Source organism: Echiichthys vipera (assembly GCF_963691815.1).
Source record: "Echiichthys vipera genome assembly, chromosome: 15".
NCBI classification, from domain to species: Eukaryota; Metazoa; Chordata; class Actinopteri; order Perciformes; family Trachinidae; genus Echiichthys; species Echiichthys vipera.
In genome coordinates this window covers 1,485,415-1,500,796 of record NC_139840.1, presented here as the reverse complement: position 1 = coordinate 1,500,796, position 15,382 = coordinate 1,485,415, and the positions used below count along the sequence as shown (strand labels likewise).

Below are 15,382 nucleotides of genomic sequence, written 5' to 3'. Positions count from 1 at the left end.
CTTTGACACCCATGACGTAAAGTGATGTGGGGTTTTTTCCATTTACATAAAAATCTACCTGAATGCAGGAAGTTTAGTGTTAATCTCCTGCTCTGAGAGGAGACGCTGAGATCTCTAAAATGAACAAAAAACAGGCTGAAGTCGTTCTGATTTAGTTTGTTCGTTACTGTTTTTGTCAGCGGCGCACGGCGGCTTTGAAGAGAGCAGAGAAAACAGCTTCAACTGAAACTGAAACTGGGCTCTGACGGCGACGTAAAACTGAAAATACTCTACATACGACGAACACTGACACTGACACTGACACTGACACTGACGGATAAGCACCACATACAACCCCACTTTAAAAAATCTGATCCCTTGATGTAAAAACTAAGAAAACCATAATAATAATAATAATAATAATAATAATAAATTATTAGCTTGTTTGAACACAGTGAAGTCTTTACAAACCAAAGAACAGCTGTAAACATGTCACTGGCTGGCCCCCACTCACCTCCTACAAACACAGACTGCATTTGGTGATCAGCTGCACATTATTAGTAAAAAGTAAATCAGAACGAGGGCGTAGAAATAATCCTGTCCCATAAATAGCACATTCCAGAGGGGCGGACATCACTCTGTTAGCCAGTTTAACCAAAAGTACCGCGGCCATTACGAATTCAACAGAACCTCTAATGAAGAATTAAGACGTAGTCGTCGGCGTAGAGCGACAGCGGGTTTTTGAAGACTCGGCTCCTCGTGAAGAAAGAAAAATCCTTTCCATCCAAAAACAAAAACAGGAGGGAAAATAAGGCCCCTTAAATAAATATTCTTCTTCTTTATTTTATGTGTTTTCCCAGGAGAAAAAAAAAACATGAATACCACATCTACCGTTTAAAAAAATGGTATTCCCACGCCGTAAGAAAAAAGGCTTAAAAAAGGACCCGGACACACGCGGCTATACCATCCTGGAGTTAGTGTCCGAGGAAAAGTGTCCCAGGTTCTGTTTTTGCCGGCGCCCCCGGTTGTTTTTCGGACATTTCCTAAAAAAGACACAAACACAGAGAGACATGTATTAGTTTTTACTCCTGTCGCATTTACGATTTAACTTTTCATCACTTTATTTAGTGGTCCTGTAACTTACTGCTGCAACACTTTACTCTGCTTTACTGTAACGTATCTCTGTAAAATGCTGCTACACAGTACTTTACTGTAACTTACTCCACTAAGAAATGCTGCTACACTCCACTGTCACTTTATATCACCACTACATCACTTTATTTTGTGATACTGTAACTTACTGCTGCTACACTCCACTGTGCCATACTGTCACTTAGTTCTGTAGGACATGCTGCTACACTCCACTGTGCCACACTGTCACTTAGTTCTGTAGGACGTGCTGCTGCACTCCACTGTGCCACACTGTCACTTAGTTCTGTAGGACGTGCTGCTGCACTCCACTGTGCCACACTGTCACTTAGTTCTGTAGGACATGCTGCTGCACTCCACTGTGCCACACTGTCACTTAGTTCTGTAGGAAATGCTGCTACACTCCACTGTGCCATACTGTCACTTAGTTCTGTAGGACATGCTGCTGCACTCCACTGTGCCACACTGTCACTTAGTTCTGTAGGACATGCTGCTGCACTCCACTGTGCCACACTGTCACTTAGTTCTGTAGGACATGCTGCTGCACTCCACTGTGCCATACTGTCACTTAGTTCTGTAGGACATGCTGCTACACTCCACTGTGCCATACTGTCACTTAGTTCTGTAGGACGTGCTGCTGCACTCCACTGCTCCATACTGTCACTTAGTTCTGTAGGACATGCTGCTGCACTCCACTGTGCCACACTGTCACTTAGTTCTGTAGGACATGCTGCTACACTCCACTGTGCCATACTGTCACTTAGCTCTGTAGGAAATGCTGCTACATTTTTAACATTTTTAACACTTATAACTTATCGCTCCTTCTCACTTCTCTAGTTTGTACTTATTTCATTTCAATCTGCTGCTAAACTGCACGCTGCGTATTGTTGTTTATTGTATAAACCTACGCTTAACCACGACGTCTGTTGCACTCTGTCACACTTGGTTCATTGCTTGATTTATTTTACGTTAGCTTTATTTTGATTTGATTTATGTTTATGCTTATTGTTACTCTGATCCTTTCCCACCTTTGTATCGAAACTGTTGCAAAATAATTTCCCTCGGGAGAAATAAAGCTTCTTGAATCTTGAATCTAACCTGCAGAAGACTAATATAACTTTTAAAGTTATGGAACGTTTCACTAAAGTTGTTTTCACAGTTTCAAACTTTTTACCGGTTTGTTTTTGTGCGTTTTGAGACTTAAACTGTTTAAGGTTCGTTGTGAAACATTCGGAAAAATAATAAAGTTATTAGAAACACTGAGACACGAGTGAGAATCGGCCAAATATACGGAGATCAACGCTAGCTCGCTGTTTGTAAATCACTCCATCAGCCAACACGCCGAAGCACCAGACAGCAGATTCAACGTTAGCTAGCTTAGGTTTTACTGAGCTAACATTAGCCAGCTTAGGTTTCACTGAGCTAACATTAGCGAGTGAGCTAACATTAGCCAGCTTAGGTTTTACTGAGCAAACATTAGCCAGCTTAGGTTTCACTGAGCTAACATTAGCCAGTTTAGGTTTCACTGAGCTAACATTAGCGAGTAAGCTAACATTAGCCAGCTTAGGTTTCACTGAGCTAACATTAGCAAGTGAGCTAACATTAGCAAGCTAGGTGTTACTTAGCTACACTGCATGGATCTGGCTTCGGTTGCTTTCGTAACGTTAGCTGACAAAGGCATTTAAAAACCGCGAGCCGGCCACGAGTAAAGTAGAATAAGAACATGTTTACATACAAACATACAGCTCACATACGTTTTTAAGTAAACAATAAACAATAATTGAATTGTCTTTATTGTCTTTGTACCAGTACAACGTTTGTTTTGGACGTTTCTAAGCATTAACATGTTCACCTTGTGATGCACATCACCACGGCGACGATGATGGCGATCTGCACGGCGCCGATGATGGCGGCGATGAGGACGTAGTGGAGCTTCTGTCCGCTGGGCACCACGTACAGAATGTTAAAGTCCTGAGGCTCGTCACACTGCGTACCTTTGTAGCCCGAGTCACACCTGACACACACACGCACACACAGAGAGACACACACACACACAGACACACACACACACACACACACACTTTAACCCTTAAATCTACATAGCCGGTTATAAATAATAAAGATGAGTTCATATGTGTGTGAACTGAAGCTGTCAGACCAATGTTGAGCACTCAAAGTGTCATTTTTCCCTCTGAGACGCAGTAAAAACGTGTGTTTGAGTCCCGAGTTCAGCCACAGACCTGCAGGTGGCCACGTTGTACTTGATCTCACACTTCCCGTGGACGCAGTAGCCGGCGTAGCTGTCGGTACAGGGGATCGGCATCCCGGCGTAGAAGCCGTCGCCGTGGTCCAGACCCGTGGTTTCTGAGCAAACACACAAACCACAGAAGAAGAAGAAGCCGTTAAAACACGGGACGGACGTACGGATGAAATGTTTCCTGCAAAACCACAAAAGTCTGATAACGTTAAATTACGTCTCTACGTCCAACGCAAAAAGACGGATCGACCTGGTTCTCTGGGTCCAGATGAATGTAAACAGGTTCTCTGGGTCCAGATGGATGTAAACAGGTTCTCTGGGTCCAGATGAATGTAAACAGGTTCTCTGGGTCCAGATGTGTGAATGTAAACAGGTTCTCTGGGTCCAGATGAATGTAAACAGGTTCTCTGGGTCCAGATGGATGTAAACGGGTTCTCTGGGTCCAGATGAATGTAAACAGGTTCTCTGGGTCCAGATGAATGTAAACAGGTTCTCTGGGTCCAGATGGATGTAAACAGGTTCTCTGGGTCCAGATGGATGTAAACAGGTTCTCTGGGTCCAGATGAATGTAAACAGGTTCTCTGGGTCCAGATGGATGTAAACAGGTTCTCTGGGTCCAGATGGATGTAAACGGGTTCTCTGGGTCCAGATGGATGTAAACAGGTTCTCTGGGTCCAGATGAATGTAAACAGGTTCTCTGGGTCCAGATGTGTGGATGTAAACGGGTTCTCTGGGTCCAGATGAATGTAAACGGGTTCTCTGGGTCCAGATGGATGTAAACAGGTTCTCTGGGTCCAGATGTGTGAATGTAAACGGGTTCTCTGGGTCCAGATGGATGTAAACAGGTTCTCTGGGTCCAGATGAATGTAAACAGGTTCTCTGGGTCCAGATGGATGTAAACAGGTTCTCTGGGTCCAGATGAATGTAAACGGGTTCTCTGGGTCCAGATGGATGTAAACAGGTTCTCTGGGTCCAGATGTGTGGATGTAAACGGGTTCTCTGGGTCCAGATGAATGTAAACGGGTTCTCTGGGTCCAGATGGATGTAAACAGGTTCTCTGGGTCCAGATGTGTGAATGTAAACGGGTTCTCTGGGTCCAGATGGATGTAAACAGGTTGGACAGAAACTTTTTAAGAACGAAGGAGGAAGAAAAAGGTTGTTTTTGGTCATGTGGACAGTCCCTGAATGTGGGAGTTTGGAGGATTTTTCACCATTTTCATCAAATCTCCAGTTTTTGATTTAATCTGTGAAACAGAAACTTCTGAGACACAGTAGAGCTGACTTTGATATCCTGAAATCTGAATATTTAAGCCCTCAGAACTTAAACACAATGTTTATCACAGATGTATGAGTAGAAGAAGTCGTCTCAGAGGTAGAAAGTTCTTCTTCTACATGTTTTTTTTATATATAACAAAGTTTGTTTTTGCTCGTTTTAATCCTGGAAAACTTTCTTTAAATCAATCTTTTTCATTTTAAGCCGTGACCAAATCTTCTCCGCGGTGTTTGGGAACCTTGAGAAAAGAAGCTTTTGATTCATAAATGATTGAGTCTGAATGAATCATTCAACCGTCCTCAGGCGGCGTTCCTTTGGCTGAAGGTCGTCACGCGGCCGAACAAAGAGGAGACGCTGCAGAGTTCAGGTGCACGGGTGTGAACGCGCTCACGATATCAGGGAGAGGAATGTGCGGCCGTGTCCTTCGTCGCGCGTGACGCTGACTCTGCAGCGGTCTCCTCGGGTCCTCCTTTTGTCCGTCAGAGTGAAACCGACGCACGGAGCGAGCTGCACAAACTCACACCCTCTGGATTCTGTTTCACCTCCTCTCTGATCTCCAAACTCGCCGTGTTCACCGTGTGCAGCCGGGGCGAGTAACGTTCCTCCTGCTCCGCTAATCCGCGTGTTTGCTGATGAGACATTACGGCGTCACGCGGCTTAAAGGCCTCTTCTCACACCACGTTCTGTATCAGCAGAGATTCAGAGCTGTGTTTGACTTTCCTGCTCCGTTTCCACGACCGTGTGTTCAAGAGTCGAAGGCTCAGGCGCTGAAGGGCCACTGGTCGTCAGCAGCAGACTGAATTTTATAGTCTGAACTGTTAAAGTCCCTCCACACACGTGTTTATTAAAAAACGACTCTGATATGATTCATATTTTTTATAACATGGATTGTTAGCACATCTACTGTTTCTCGCCAACCGCTGCTCGACACTCTACAGTAATGACGCCTGTGCTTCTACGGAGCAGCCCGAGGTTAAAGACGAGCGCACAAACGGATCACCGAGACGACCAAACTCATCGGAGAGAATCAACCACAGACCGGCGTGTTTGAGCTTCAGGAGGCGGCGGCCGCGGAGCGAATGTTAGCACTCCGCAGCTAAGGTTTAGCCGTTAGAGTCCTGAAGCCTGCAGCAGTCAATCCAGTTTTATTTACAGCAACAAATCACAACAAAAGATCTCAACACACTAACTAATTTGTTGCTTCACGGCAGAGAAAAGGCAGAAAGTGATCTCCCATAATGCACCACAATGCAAAGCTGCGCAGGCAACAAAAAAAACTCCCACCGGTCTGTAAACCCGCCCACAGAGGCCTCGCTCTTCCTTTGCCAAGCATGTAGCTACGACAGCTTCAAGTTGTTGCTGTCAGGATCCCGGTCCTGTCAGCCCTTCCCTTCTTCCTTCTGTGCTTGTGCTTGTCTCCCTCTGTCTGTTGTTCCCTGCATGTGTCTCCCCTCTCCGTGTTTGTGTGTCTGGAGGTGGAAGACTAATCACCCCTGCAGTATAAGAAGCTGGATGTGGGACGCATTCGGCGCCAGATCCTTTCCTTCCATTTACGTGGTACCGTGTCTCGTTGGTTGGCTCCTCTTTGCTCATGATTGCTTATTCGCTCCGTGTTTGTTTGTCGTTACTTGTTTCTTTGTTCCTTTTTGTTTTAGTTTCCCGAGATCTCGTTCCCTCATCTACATCCCCGTCTACATCGGGGGTTCCTCTGCAACGCGCTCGTGTTGGTTTTGTCCCCCTCCCTGGACTCGCTCCGGAGAGCGAACGCTTTCCTAGGACCCTTCACCGTTTCCCCCTTGCTCTCTGGACACTCTTGTTTATCGTTTGATCATTAAATACTTGTTTAAATCTAATTCTGTTTCCGTAAAGCACAAGGCACGGAACGGACGCACAGTGGGAGGGCGCCCTTAGTTTCTGTTGCTTGTTAGCTTGTTAGCTTGTAGCGGTCGGCGGCTGTGATGGTGCGCGTTCCCCAGAGGAGGAAACCTTTAACCTTTCATCGACAGCTGCCCAACTACAATAACCACAATTATTTATAGCAACACTGGCGTTCCGATTATTTAACACAATGAAAGAAATGTAAAAGATAAAGAAGAGATCGATAAAGATGTTTAAAAAATGTCTGCACAGTTGATTCAGTGCCGAATAAAGGTGAAAGTGGAGACCTGTCGTTGTCAAACAGACCCAAACACTGTGAGTTTGTCCTGAGAGAAGAGAGACACGGTGTGATCCTGTGATCAGGAGCGTCAGTGTTTCACTGAAGGACACAGATACAGAGAGAAGCGTCAGGATGGAGGAACTCACCGAGGACGTTCACTTTGAAAGGACTGCTGTCGTCCTTCTTCCCCAGCTTCTCTTTATCCGCTGTGGAGGAGACAGACACTGATGAATAAAGGTATGAATAAAGTTATGAATAAAGTTATGAATAAAGTTATGAATAAAGTTATGAATGAAGCAATAAACACGAGGAACGCTGCAGAAACACAGCTGCAGAAACTCAGCTGCAGACTGGAGCGGGAATACAAACTTAACTGTCGACCATGACGGCGTTTTACAGTCACTGTTAAAATAGATGAAAATAATAATGTTGATAAAGGAGCTTTGGGATGTTTGCGTGCTCCAAACTGAACGTGTTTCTCCTCCAGTGCTGGAAGGAAATCTGTCAGGAACGTAAACTCGCCCAGAAATATGGATTTACATTATATTTTATTATATTGTTTTATTATATTATTTTATACGCAGACGACGACCAGTTTTATATGAACAACTCACTTTTTATCACTCAGAGTTTTATTATTCGTGCTCAGTCTGAACGTTTGATTTATCTCTGCTGCCTCGTAGTGTCCCTGTGTGTGTGTGTGTGTGTGTGTGTGTGTGTGTGTGTGTGTGTGTGTGTGTGTGTCCCTGTGTGTGTGTGTGTGTGTGTGTTATTTACTCTTCAGGACAGACTAAAGGAAGTGGAGGATGTCGGCGGATGTTTACTCGACGTCTGCGTCTCGCTTGGTTTGTCAGAGTCGAGGCGGTGAAGGGTCAACCTGAGCCAGCTGGTGTGTGTGCGTGTGTGTGTGTGTGACTGTGTGTGTGTGTGTGTGTGTGTGATTGTGTGTGTGTGTGACTGTGTGTGTGTGTGTGTGACGATGTGCGTGTGTGTGACGACGAAACAAAGAAGCGGCAGGTTCGGTGTGGTTGTTATTTTTCTGTGGACGCGCTTCATGTCTTCATGCTGTCTGCAGGAGGAGCTGCAGGGAATGTTAAACAGAGCGGACACACACACACACACGCACACGCACACGCACACGCACAGACACACACACACACACACACACACACACAGACACACACACACACACACACAGGGACACACACACACACACACACACACACACATCCATTTTTAATGCTCCATCATTCCTGAGGAAATATTGACAAAGCTCTCCCTCTCTCTCACCCTCTCTCTCTCTCCCTCCCTCCCTCTCTCTCCCTCTCTCTCCCTCCATCTCTCTCTCTCTCTCCCTCTCTCTCCCTCTCTCTCTCTCTCTCTCCCTCTCTCCCTCTCTCTCTCTCTCTCTCCCTCTCTCTCTCTCCCTCTCTCTCTCTCCCTCTCTCTCCCTCTCTCTCTCTCCCTCCCTCCCTCCCTCCCTCTCTCCCTCTCTCATCATCCCTCCATCTCTCTCTGTGTTGCCAAAGAACACAGAGAAGGAAAATACGGCGTGAAGCGGAAACAAACCCCTGATTATGGGACTTTCTGCTGACGTCACAGAATAATGAACAGAATCAAACGCGTGCGGCCAAAAGTCCGCGGACGCCTCTGCTCCTGTGATGTGTTTGTAAACCTTTGATGTTTTAGGAGCTTCTTGGTTTGAACGCTGTGACTCTACGTCAGCGGAGTTCCTTCTTTGCACTAATAGATACGTTACAGATGAATGACAGTGCGTTTAAGGGCGCACTCACACCGTCCTTCCGCACCGCGCCAAAACAGGTTTTTCGGGTAGAGCCGTCCACGGCCCGTCTGAGAGAGGTGAGCTTTGTAAAGCACGTTTGCACGTGTACGAGCACGAGCGTGCGCACGTGTACGAGCACGAGGCCTACGGCGGTTCTGAGGTCATTTCCTGTGCGCCTGTTGGGACGTAGAAAAAAGAAGGAGGGACCATGCGCGGACATTTCAAACAATGGCGGTGAAAGGTTCACGTTGGTGTGATGCGGAGGTGGAGTGTTTACTGCAGATTTGGTCGATGAGAAGATTCAAAAACAGTCGACAAGACGCACAAAAACTCCGAGGTCTACGGAAAGATCTGGAAACAAAGCCATGCATCGCCATGACGTCATCAATGCGTGTGACGTGTTACGGCGTGATGACGTATAGGCAGCAAGAAGCATTCTCCGAGGCCCAGGTAGTGTGAGTACAAACGGGCCTGGAGGGGGGACAAGGACCCTAAAGCACGGGGCACGGGACGGAGGAACAGTGGGAGGGTGTGAATGGTTGTCTGTCTCTGTTCGTCTCTATGTGTCCTGTGATAGACTGGCGTCCTGTCCAGGGTGGACCCCGCCTCACGCCCTGTTAACGATGATTGTAGAAACGTATTTTTAGCATTTTCCATTAAAGCTCTTTTCTTTGGTTTGAACGATGAAAGTGAAAAAGTGGAGTTTGTGTTTAACAAAGTGAAACTTTCTGCAGCAAAGTTTCTCTGTAAAGTTTGAAGAGAAGAAGAAACGTTTGGTTCAAAGACGGAGCTGCAGAATAATCTGTGTTTGTTTGTTTGTTTCTGTTTTTGTCTGAGTCGTCTTTACCAAAGAAAACAACAACAATGCAGTCACACGTCTTTATGTCAGGACTCTTTCTTTATTTATTTCTTTCTTTCTGTTTGATTTCTTTATTTTTGTTTATTTATCTCCTTCTTACTTTCTTTCATTGTTTTTTCTTTCTTTCTGTTTTTTGTGTCTTTTTTTGTTCCTTTGTTTCTTTATTTGTTTTTAGTTTATTAGTTTCATTTTTGTTCTTTTTTCCCGTTGCTTTCTTTTTGTTTTATTCCTTTCTTTTTGTTTATTTCTCTTTCTTTTGTTTTTTTTGTGTCTTATTTGTTTCTTGTTTGTTACTTTTTAGTTTTTTTTGTTTATTTTTGTTATTTCTCTCTTTCTTTCTGTTTTATTTCTTTCTCTCTGTTTTGTCTGATTCGTTTTTACCAAAGAAGATACGAACAAACCCGTCACACGTCTTTATGTCAGGACTCTTTCTTTATTTCTTTCTTTCTGTTTTTTTCTGTCTTTTGTTCCTTTGTTTCTTTATTTTTTGTCTTATTTTTTATTTTTCCCTCTCTTTCTTTCTTTCTTTCTTTCTTTCTGTTTATTTCTCTTTCTTAATTTCTTTCTTTGCTTCTTGTTAATTTCTTTCTTTCTTTCTGTTTATTTATCTTTCTTTTCTTTTTTCTTTCTTTCTGTTTCGTCTTCACCAAAGAAATGAACACAACAATTCAGTCACACGTCTTTAGGCCACGACTCTTTCTCTCTTTCTTTCTGTTTTATTTCTTCCTTTCTTTGTTTATTTGTTTCGTTTTTTGTTCTTTTTTTCCGTCGCTTTCTTTCTTTTTTATTCCTTTCTTTTTGTTTATTTCTCTTTCTTTCGGTTTTTTCTTTATTTGTTTCTTGTTTGTTACTTTTTAGTCTGTCTGTTTCGTTTTTACCAAAGAAGATACGAACAAACGAGTCACACGTCTTTGGGTCACGACTCTTTCTCTCTTTCTTTCTTTCTTTCTTTCTCTCTTTCTTTCTTTGTTTCTTTCTCTTCCTTTCTTTTTTGTGTCTTTATTTGTTTCTTGTTTGTCATATTTTTTGTTTCCCTCTCTTTCTTTCTGTTTTATTTCTTTCCTCCTTTTTTGTTTGTTTCTTTTTTGTTATTTCTCTCTTTCTTTGTTTTTTGTTCTTTTTTAGTTTGTTTCTTTTTTTTATCTCTTTCTATCTGTTTTATTTATTTTTGTCCATTTCTTACTTTCCCAGTTTGTTTTTTGTTCGTTTCTTTATTTTTTGCTTGTTTCTTTGATTCTTTCTTTCTCTTTATTTTATTATAATTATAATTATTATTGTTTCGGTGAATTCTGTATCTTGCAGAACGTAGTTTAATTGAACTCTTTTCTTCTAACGCAGTACGTTTCTATAACACACGTGTGTTAACACCGGTTATCTGAGAGAACAGCTTTTGCTGACCGGTGCAGTCTTCAGCAGCCAATCAGAGCGCTGGAGGACGGGGCGTGGGAGCCGTGAGAACGCCGTCGCCGCCTCAGGTCTGATAAGCACCTGGACCGACCAGCGAGCGCTGTGATTGGCTGAGGCCCAGCAGGGTTCAGGATAAAAGGGCAGCTCGCTCTTCAGACACATCGTCTTCATCGTCGACACCATGGCCTTCCTCTGGATCGTGTCCTGCCTCGCCTTCGTCAGCGCCGCCTACGGTGAGACTTCCTCGCTCTTTACACTTTAGTGATGCAGGAAACCACTTTGTTCGTATTGTTCTTTTTGACTTTGATTGTATTTTATTGAGCACTTTTGGTCTGCGGAGCTCATTCCCCCGTCCATGAGGACTGTCCTGGGCTGAATGTTCAGGTTAGAGTACTGTTACTGTCCTGGGGGTGAATGTTCACGTCAGAGTACTGTTTCTGTCCTGGGGCTGAATGTTCACGTTAGATTACTGTTACTGTCGACTAGAGCTGCCGACCAAGCACTCGTAACCCAAAATAACCAAAAGAAACACTGGTCGACCCTAAAAAACCACTGGTCGACCCTAAAAAAACACTGGTCGACCCTAAAAAACCACTGGTCGACCCTAAAAAACCACTGGTCGACCCAATAAAACCATTGGTTCGACCCAAAAAACCATTGGTCGGCCCAAAAAAACCACTGGTTGACCAAAAAAAACACTGGTCGACCAAAAAAACCACTGGTTGACCCAAAAAAACCATTAGTCGACCCAAAAAACCACTGGTTGACCCAAAAAAACCATTAGTCGACCCAAAAAACCACTGGTTGACCCAAAAAAAAACACTGGTCGACCAAAAAAACCACTGGTCGACCCTAAAAAAACACTGGTCGACCCTAAAAAAACACTGGTCGACCCTAAAAAACCACTGGTCGACCCAATAAAACCATTGGTTCGACCCAAAAAAAACATTGGTTCGACCCAAAAAACCATTGGTTGACCCAAAAAAAAACACTGGTCGGCCCAAAAAAACCACTGGTTGACCAAAAAAAACACTGGTCGACCAAAAAAACCACTGGTTGACCCAAAAAAAAACACTGGTTGACCCTAAAAAAACACTGGTTGACCCACTTGGCTTCTTTATTTCGTGTGTACTTTGCCGGTTTGCACTTTTAAAGTAATGGTTAATGGTTAATGGTTATTGATTATGTTGTAAATGACGACCATTGGTCGACCAAGAGGATCCTTGGTCGGGGGGCAGCTCTACCATCTACTGAAGATCAGGTGTTTTGGTATAAAACGCAGGTTTTTAATGTCACTGAGACTCCTGGGTCATAAAAACACGTCCGACATTTGGGACAAACCAAACTGGAGATGATGGTTTTAATGGTGGACAGACCTCCTGCCTCCAGAGACACAAGATGGCCGCCGTGGGGACCCATCGCTGGTCATGAGACGCCTGCGTTTATATATCGATGACATGAATATGTTTGTCGTCCTGTCAGGCTGCGGCACCCCCGCCATCCCCCCCCAGGTGAGCGGCTACGCCCGCATCGTCAACGGCGAGGAGGCGGTGCCTCACTCCTGGCCCTGGCAGGTGTCTCTGCAGGTGAGTCTTCTTTTCTTCTTCTTCTTCTTCTTCTGCTGCTTCTTCCTCTTCTTCTTCTTCTTCTTCAGTAACTGACTTCACTTTGTTTCTTTGCAGCAATCCAACGGCTTCCACTTCTGTGGAGGATCTCTGATCAACGAGAACTGGGTGGTGACCGCCGCTCACTGTAACGTCAGGTGAGTCCAACGCACCTCCGTCTGACTTCCTGTCTGAGGATCATTGTTTCCTGCTGAAACCGTAAAAACAAAACGAATCTACCGTCACGTTTGACGTTTGGTGTGTGCCGTGTTTCAGGACCTACCACCGCGTGGTTGTTGGAGAACACAATAAGGGCTACGGCTCCAGTGAGGACATCCAGATGCTGAAGCCCACCAAGGTGAGGATCACCCGTCGGCCAATCAGCTTTCAGATCGCCCCGCCCCCCCACTAACCCCTCCCCCCTCCCCCCCAGGTGTTCACCCACCCCAAGTGGAACCCCCGCACCATCAACAACGACATCTCCCTCATCAAGCTGGCCACGCCCGCCCGCATGGGCACCAACGTGTCCCCCGTGTGCATCGCCGAGACCAGCGACGTCTTCGGCGGCGGCATGACCTGCGTCACCTCCGGCTGGGGTCTGACCCGCTACAACGGTGAGTCCTGATACGAGCTCTCCGATTGGTTCCTGAGTGAAATCCATTCATAATAATAAAACAACGACGTGTTTCTGTTGAAGAGGTCTTTAAAAGGACTTTGCAACAAGAATGCTTTTACTGTGAAAGGGCAGGAGGAAGTGCTGAGTGTTTCCTGTTGTGTCCACAGCTCCCGGTACTCCCAACAACCTGCAGCAGGCCGCCCTGCCGCTGCTGACCAACGAGCAGTGCAAGAGACACTGGGGCAGCAACATCTCTGATGTCATGATCTGCGCTGGCGGCGCCGGAGCCAGTTCCTGCATGGTGAGGCCCCGCCCCCTCCTGGAGCGCCTCTTCCAGTCCGCCCTCGTTGTTTGTTTGTTTGTTTGTTTATTTACTCATGACCTTGTCGTTTCCAGGGCGACTCTGGCGGCCCTCTGGTCTGCGAGAAGGACAACGCCTGGACCCTGGTCGGTATCGTGTCCTGGGGAAGCAGCCGATGCTCCACCTCCACGCCCGGCGTCTACGCCCGCGTCACCGAGCTCCGTGGCTGGGTCGACCAGATCCTCGCCGCCAACTAAACCCCCCCCCCCCCCCCCCCCCAACCCCCCAGGGTGTGTTTGGATAATGAATGATAATAAAAACACTGAACACGCCTCACTGTGTCCTTCTATAGTGTTATTTTTATGTGTTATGGATCAGTCTGGATTAGTCTGGATCAGTCTGGATCGGTTTGGATCGGTTTGGATCGACTTGGATCGGTTTGGATCGGTTTGGATTAGTCTGGATTAGTCTAGATTGGTCTGGATCAGTCTGGATCAGTCTGAATTAGTCTGGATCAGTCTGGATCAGTCTGGATCGGTTTGGATCGGTTTGGATCGGTTTGGATCAGTCTGGATTAGTCTAGATTGGTCTGGATTAGTCTAGATTGGTCTGGATTAGTCTGGATTGGTCTGGATTAGTCTGGATTAGTCTGGAACAGTCTTGACTAGTCTGGATTAGTCTACATCGGTCTGGATTAATCTGGATTGGTCTGGATCAGTCTGGATCAGTCTGGATTGGTCTGGATCAGTCTGGATCGGTCTGGATCAGTCTGGATTAGTCTGGATCAGTCTGGATCAGTCTGGATCAGTCTGGATCAGTCTGGATCGGTCTGGATCGGTCTGGATCAGTCTGGATCGGTCTGGATCGGTCTGGATCAGTCTGGATCAGTCTGGATCGGTCTGGATCGGTCTGGATCAGTCTGGATCAGTCTGGATCGGTCTGGATCAGTCTGGATCAGTCTGGATCAGTCTGGATCGGTCTGGATTGGTCTGGATTGGTCTGGATCAGTCTGGATGAGTCTAGATCGGTCTGGATCGGTCTGGATCAGTCAGGATCAGTCTGAATAAGTCTGGATCAGTCTGGATCAGTCTGGATCAGTCCGGATCGGTCTGGATTGGTCTGGATCGGTCTGGATCAGTCTGGATCAGTCTGGATCGGTCTGGATTGGTCTGGATCGGTCTGGATCAGTCTGGATCGGTCTGGATCAGTATCTCAGCGCTGCAGCAGAGATCGTTCCTCCACATTAAGTTGCTGATGGAGTAAAACGCTCGACCGTGACGGTTTCATCTCTGCATTAATTCAGCCTCGTTACTGAAACCGTGTCAGACGAGTGTTTTAATGAAGACAAACCGAGCGTGCAGCGGGTTCCTGGGTCCTCGCCGCCGCGTCCCAACGCCACTGTCTCAGAGACAAAACGTGAGAAACTGATTCAGGGTCGTCTTCTATCGGCACACAAACGGTGATTCAGTAACTTCAAAACGCTGACAGATGGATTATCCTTTCACCCCCCCGCCTGTGACGGAGTCCATATTTAAATATGAGGCTGTTTTAATATAAATATGATTTAAAAGAGAAGAACACGAGGACGAAGAGAGAAAGAGTGTGAATGTAAAGAAGTGTTGGGTGTGAGGAGCGAGGGAGAAAGGCCCTCGCCGTCTCTCCGGCTCCGTAAAAGGCTTTTCATTACCGGGCGCTTCATCGCTGAGGAGCGTGTCGCTCCCATCGTTCAGCGAGGTCACAGCGGCCGTTCTCTGAAGCTCAACAAGCCTCATGACGGGATTTTACAATTTGAATTCAATAAAACAGTGATGAGGCATCAGGGGGCAGATTTATGACCCTCAAAGCTGCTCTCACACACACGCACACACACACACACACACACACACACACACACACACACACACACACACACACACACACACACACACACACACACACACACGACAAGACAACGTGAGCAGACAGGGACAGACATCGGGCGAATGAAGCGTTAATG

At 45.8% G+C, this 15,382-nt stretch overlaps 2 protein-coding genes across 2 annotated transcripts in view; one reads left to right on the top strand and one right to left on the bottom strand.

The window, feature by feature from the left end:
• Positions 1-908: 908 nt before the first annotated feature.
• Positions 909-15,382, bottom strand: part of tmeff1a (transmembrane protein with EGF-like and two follistatin-like domains 1a) — a 65,703-nt gene continuing 51,229 nt past the window's right edge. Inside the window, exons 7-10 of the mRNA XM_083928520.1 lie at positions 6,963-7,022; positions 3,369-3,492; positions 2,981-3,142; positions 909-1,022 (exon numbers count right to left, since the gene is read on the bottom strand). Coding sequence (XP_083784646.1) covers positions 938-1,022; positions 2,981-3,142; positions 3,369-3,492; positions 6,963-7,022 — 431 coding nt within the window. The 3' untranslated portion in view covers positions 909-937. The remainder of the gene's footprint in view (positions 1,023-2,980; positions 3,143-3,368; positions 3,493-6,962; positions 7,023-15,382) is intronic.
• LOC310957790 (chymotrypsin B-like) lies at positions 11,047-13,643 on the top strand (the record flags this gene model as incomplete). The annotated part of the gene is made up of 7 exons (XM_083928522.1): positions 11,047-11,098; positions 12,348-12,451; positions 12,548-12,627; positions 12,746-12,827; positions 12,903-13,083; positions 13,253-13,386; positions 13,482-13,643. The coding sequence occupies 7 exons, from the start codon at positions 11,047-11,049 to the stop codon at positions 13,641-13,643; spliced, it is 795 nt and encodes a 264-aa protein (XP_083784648.1).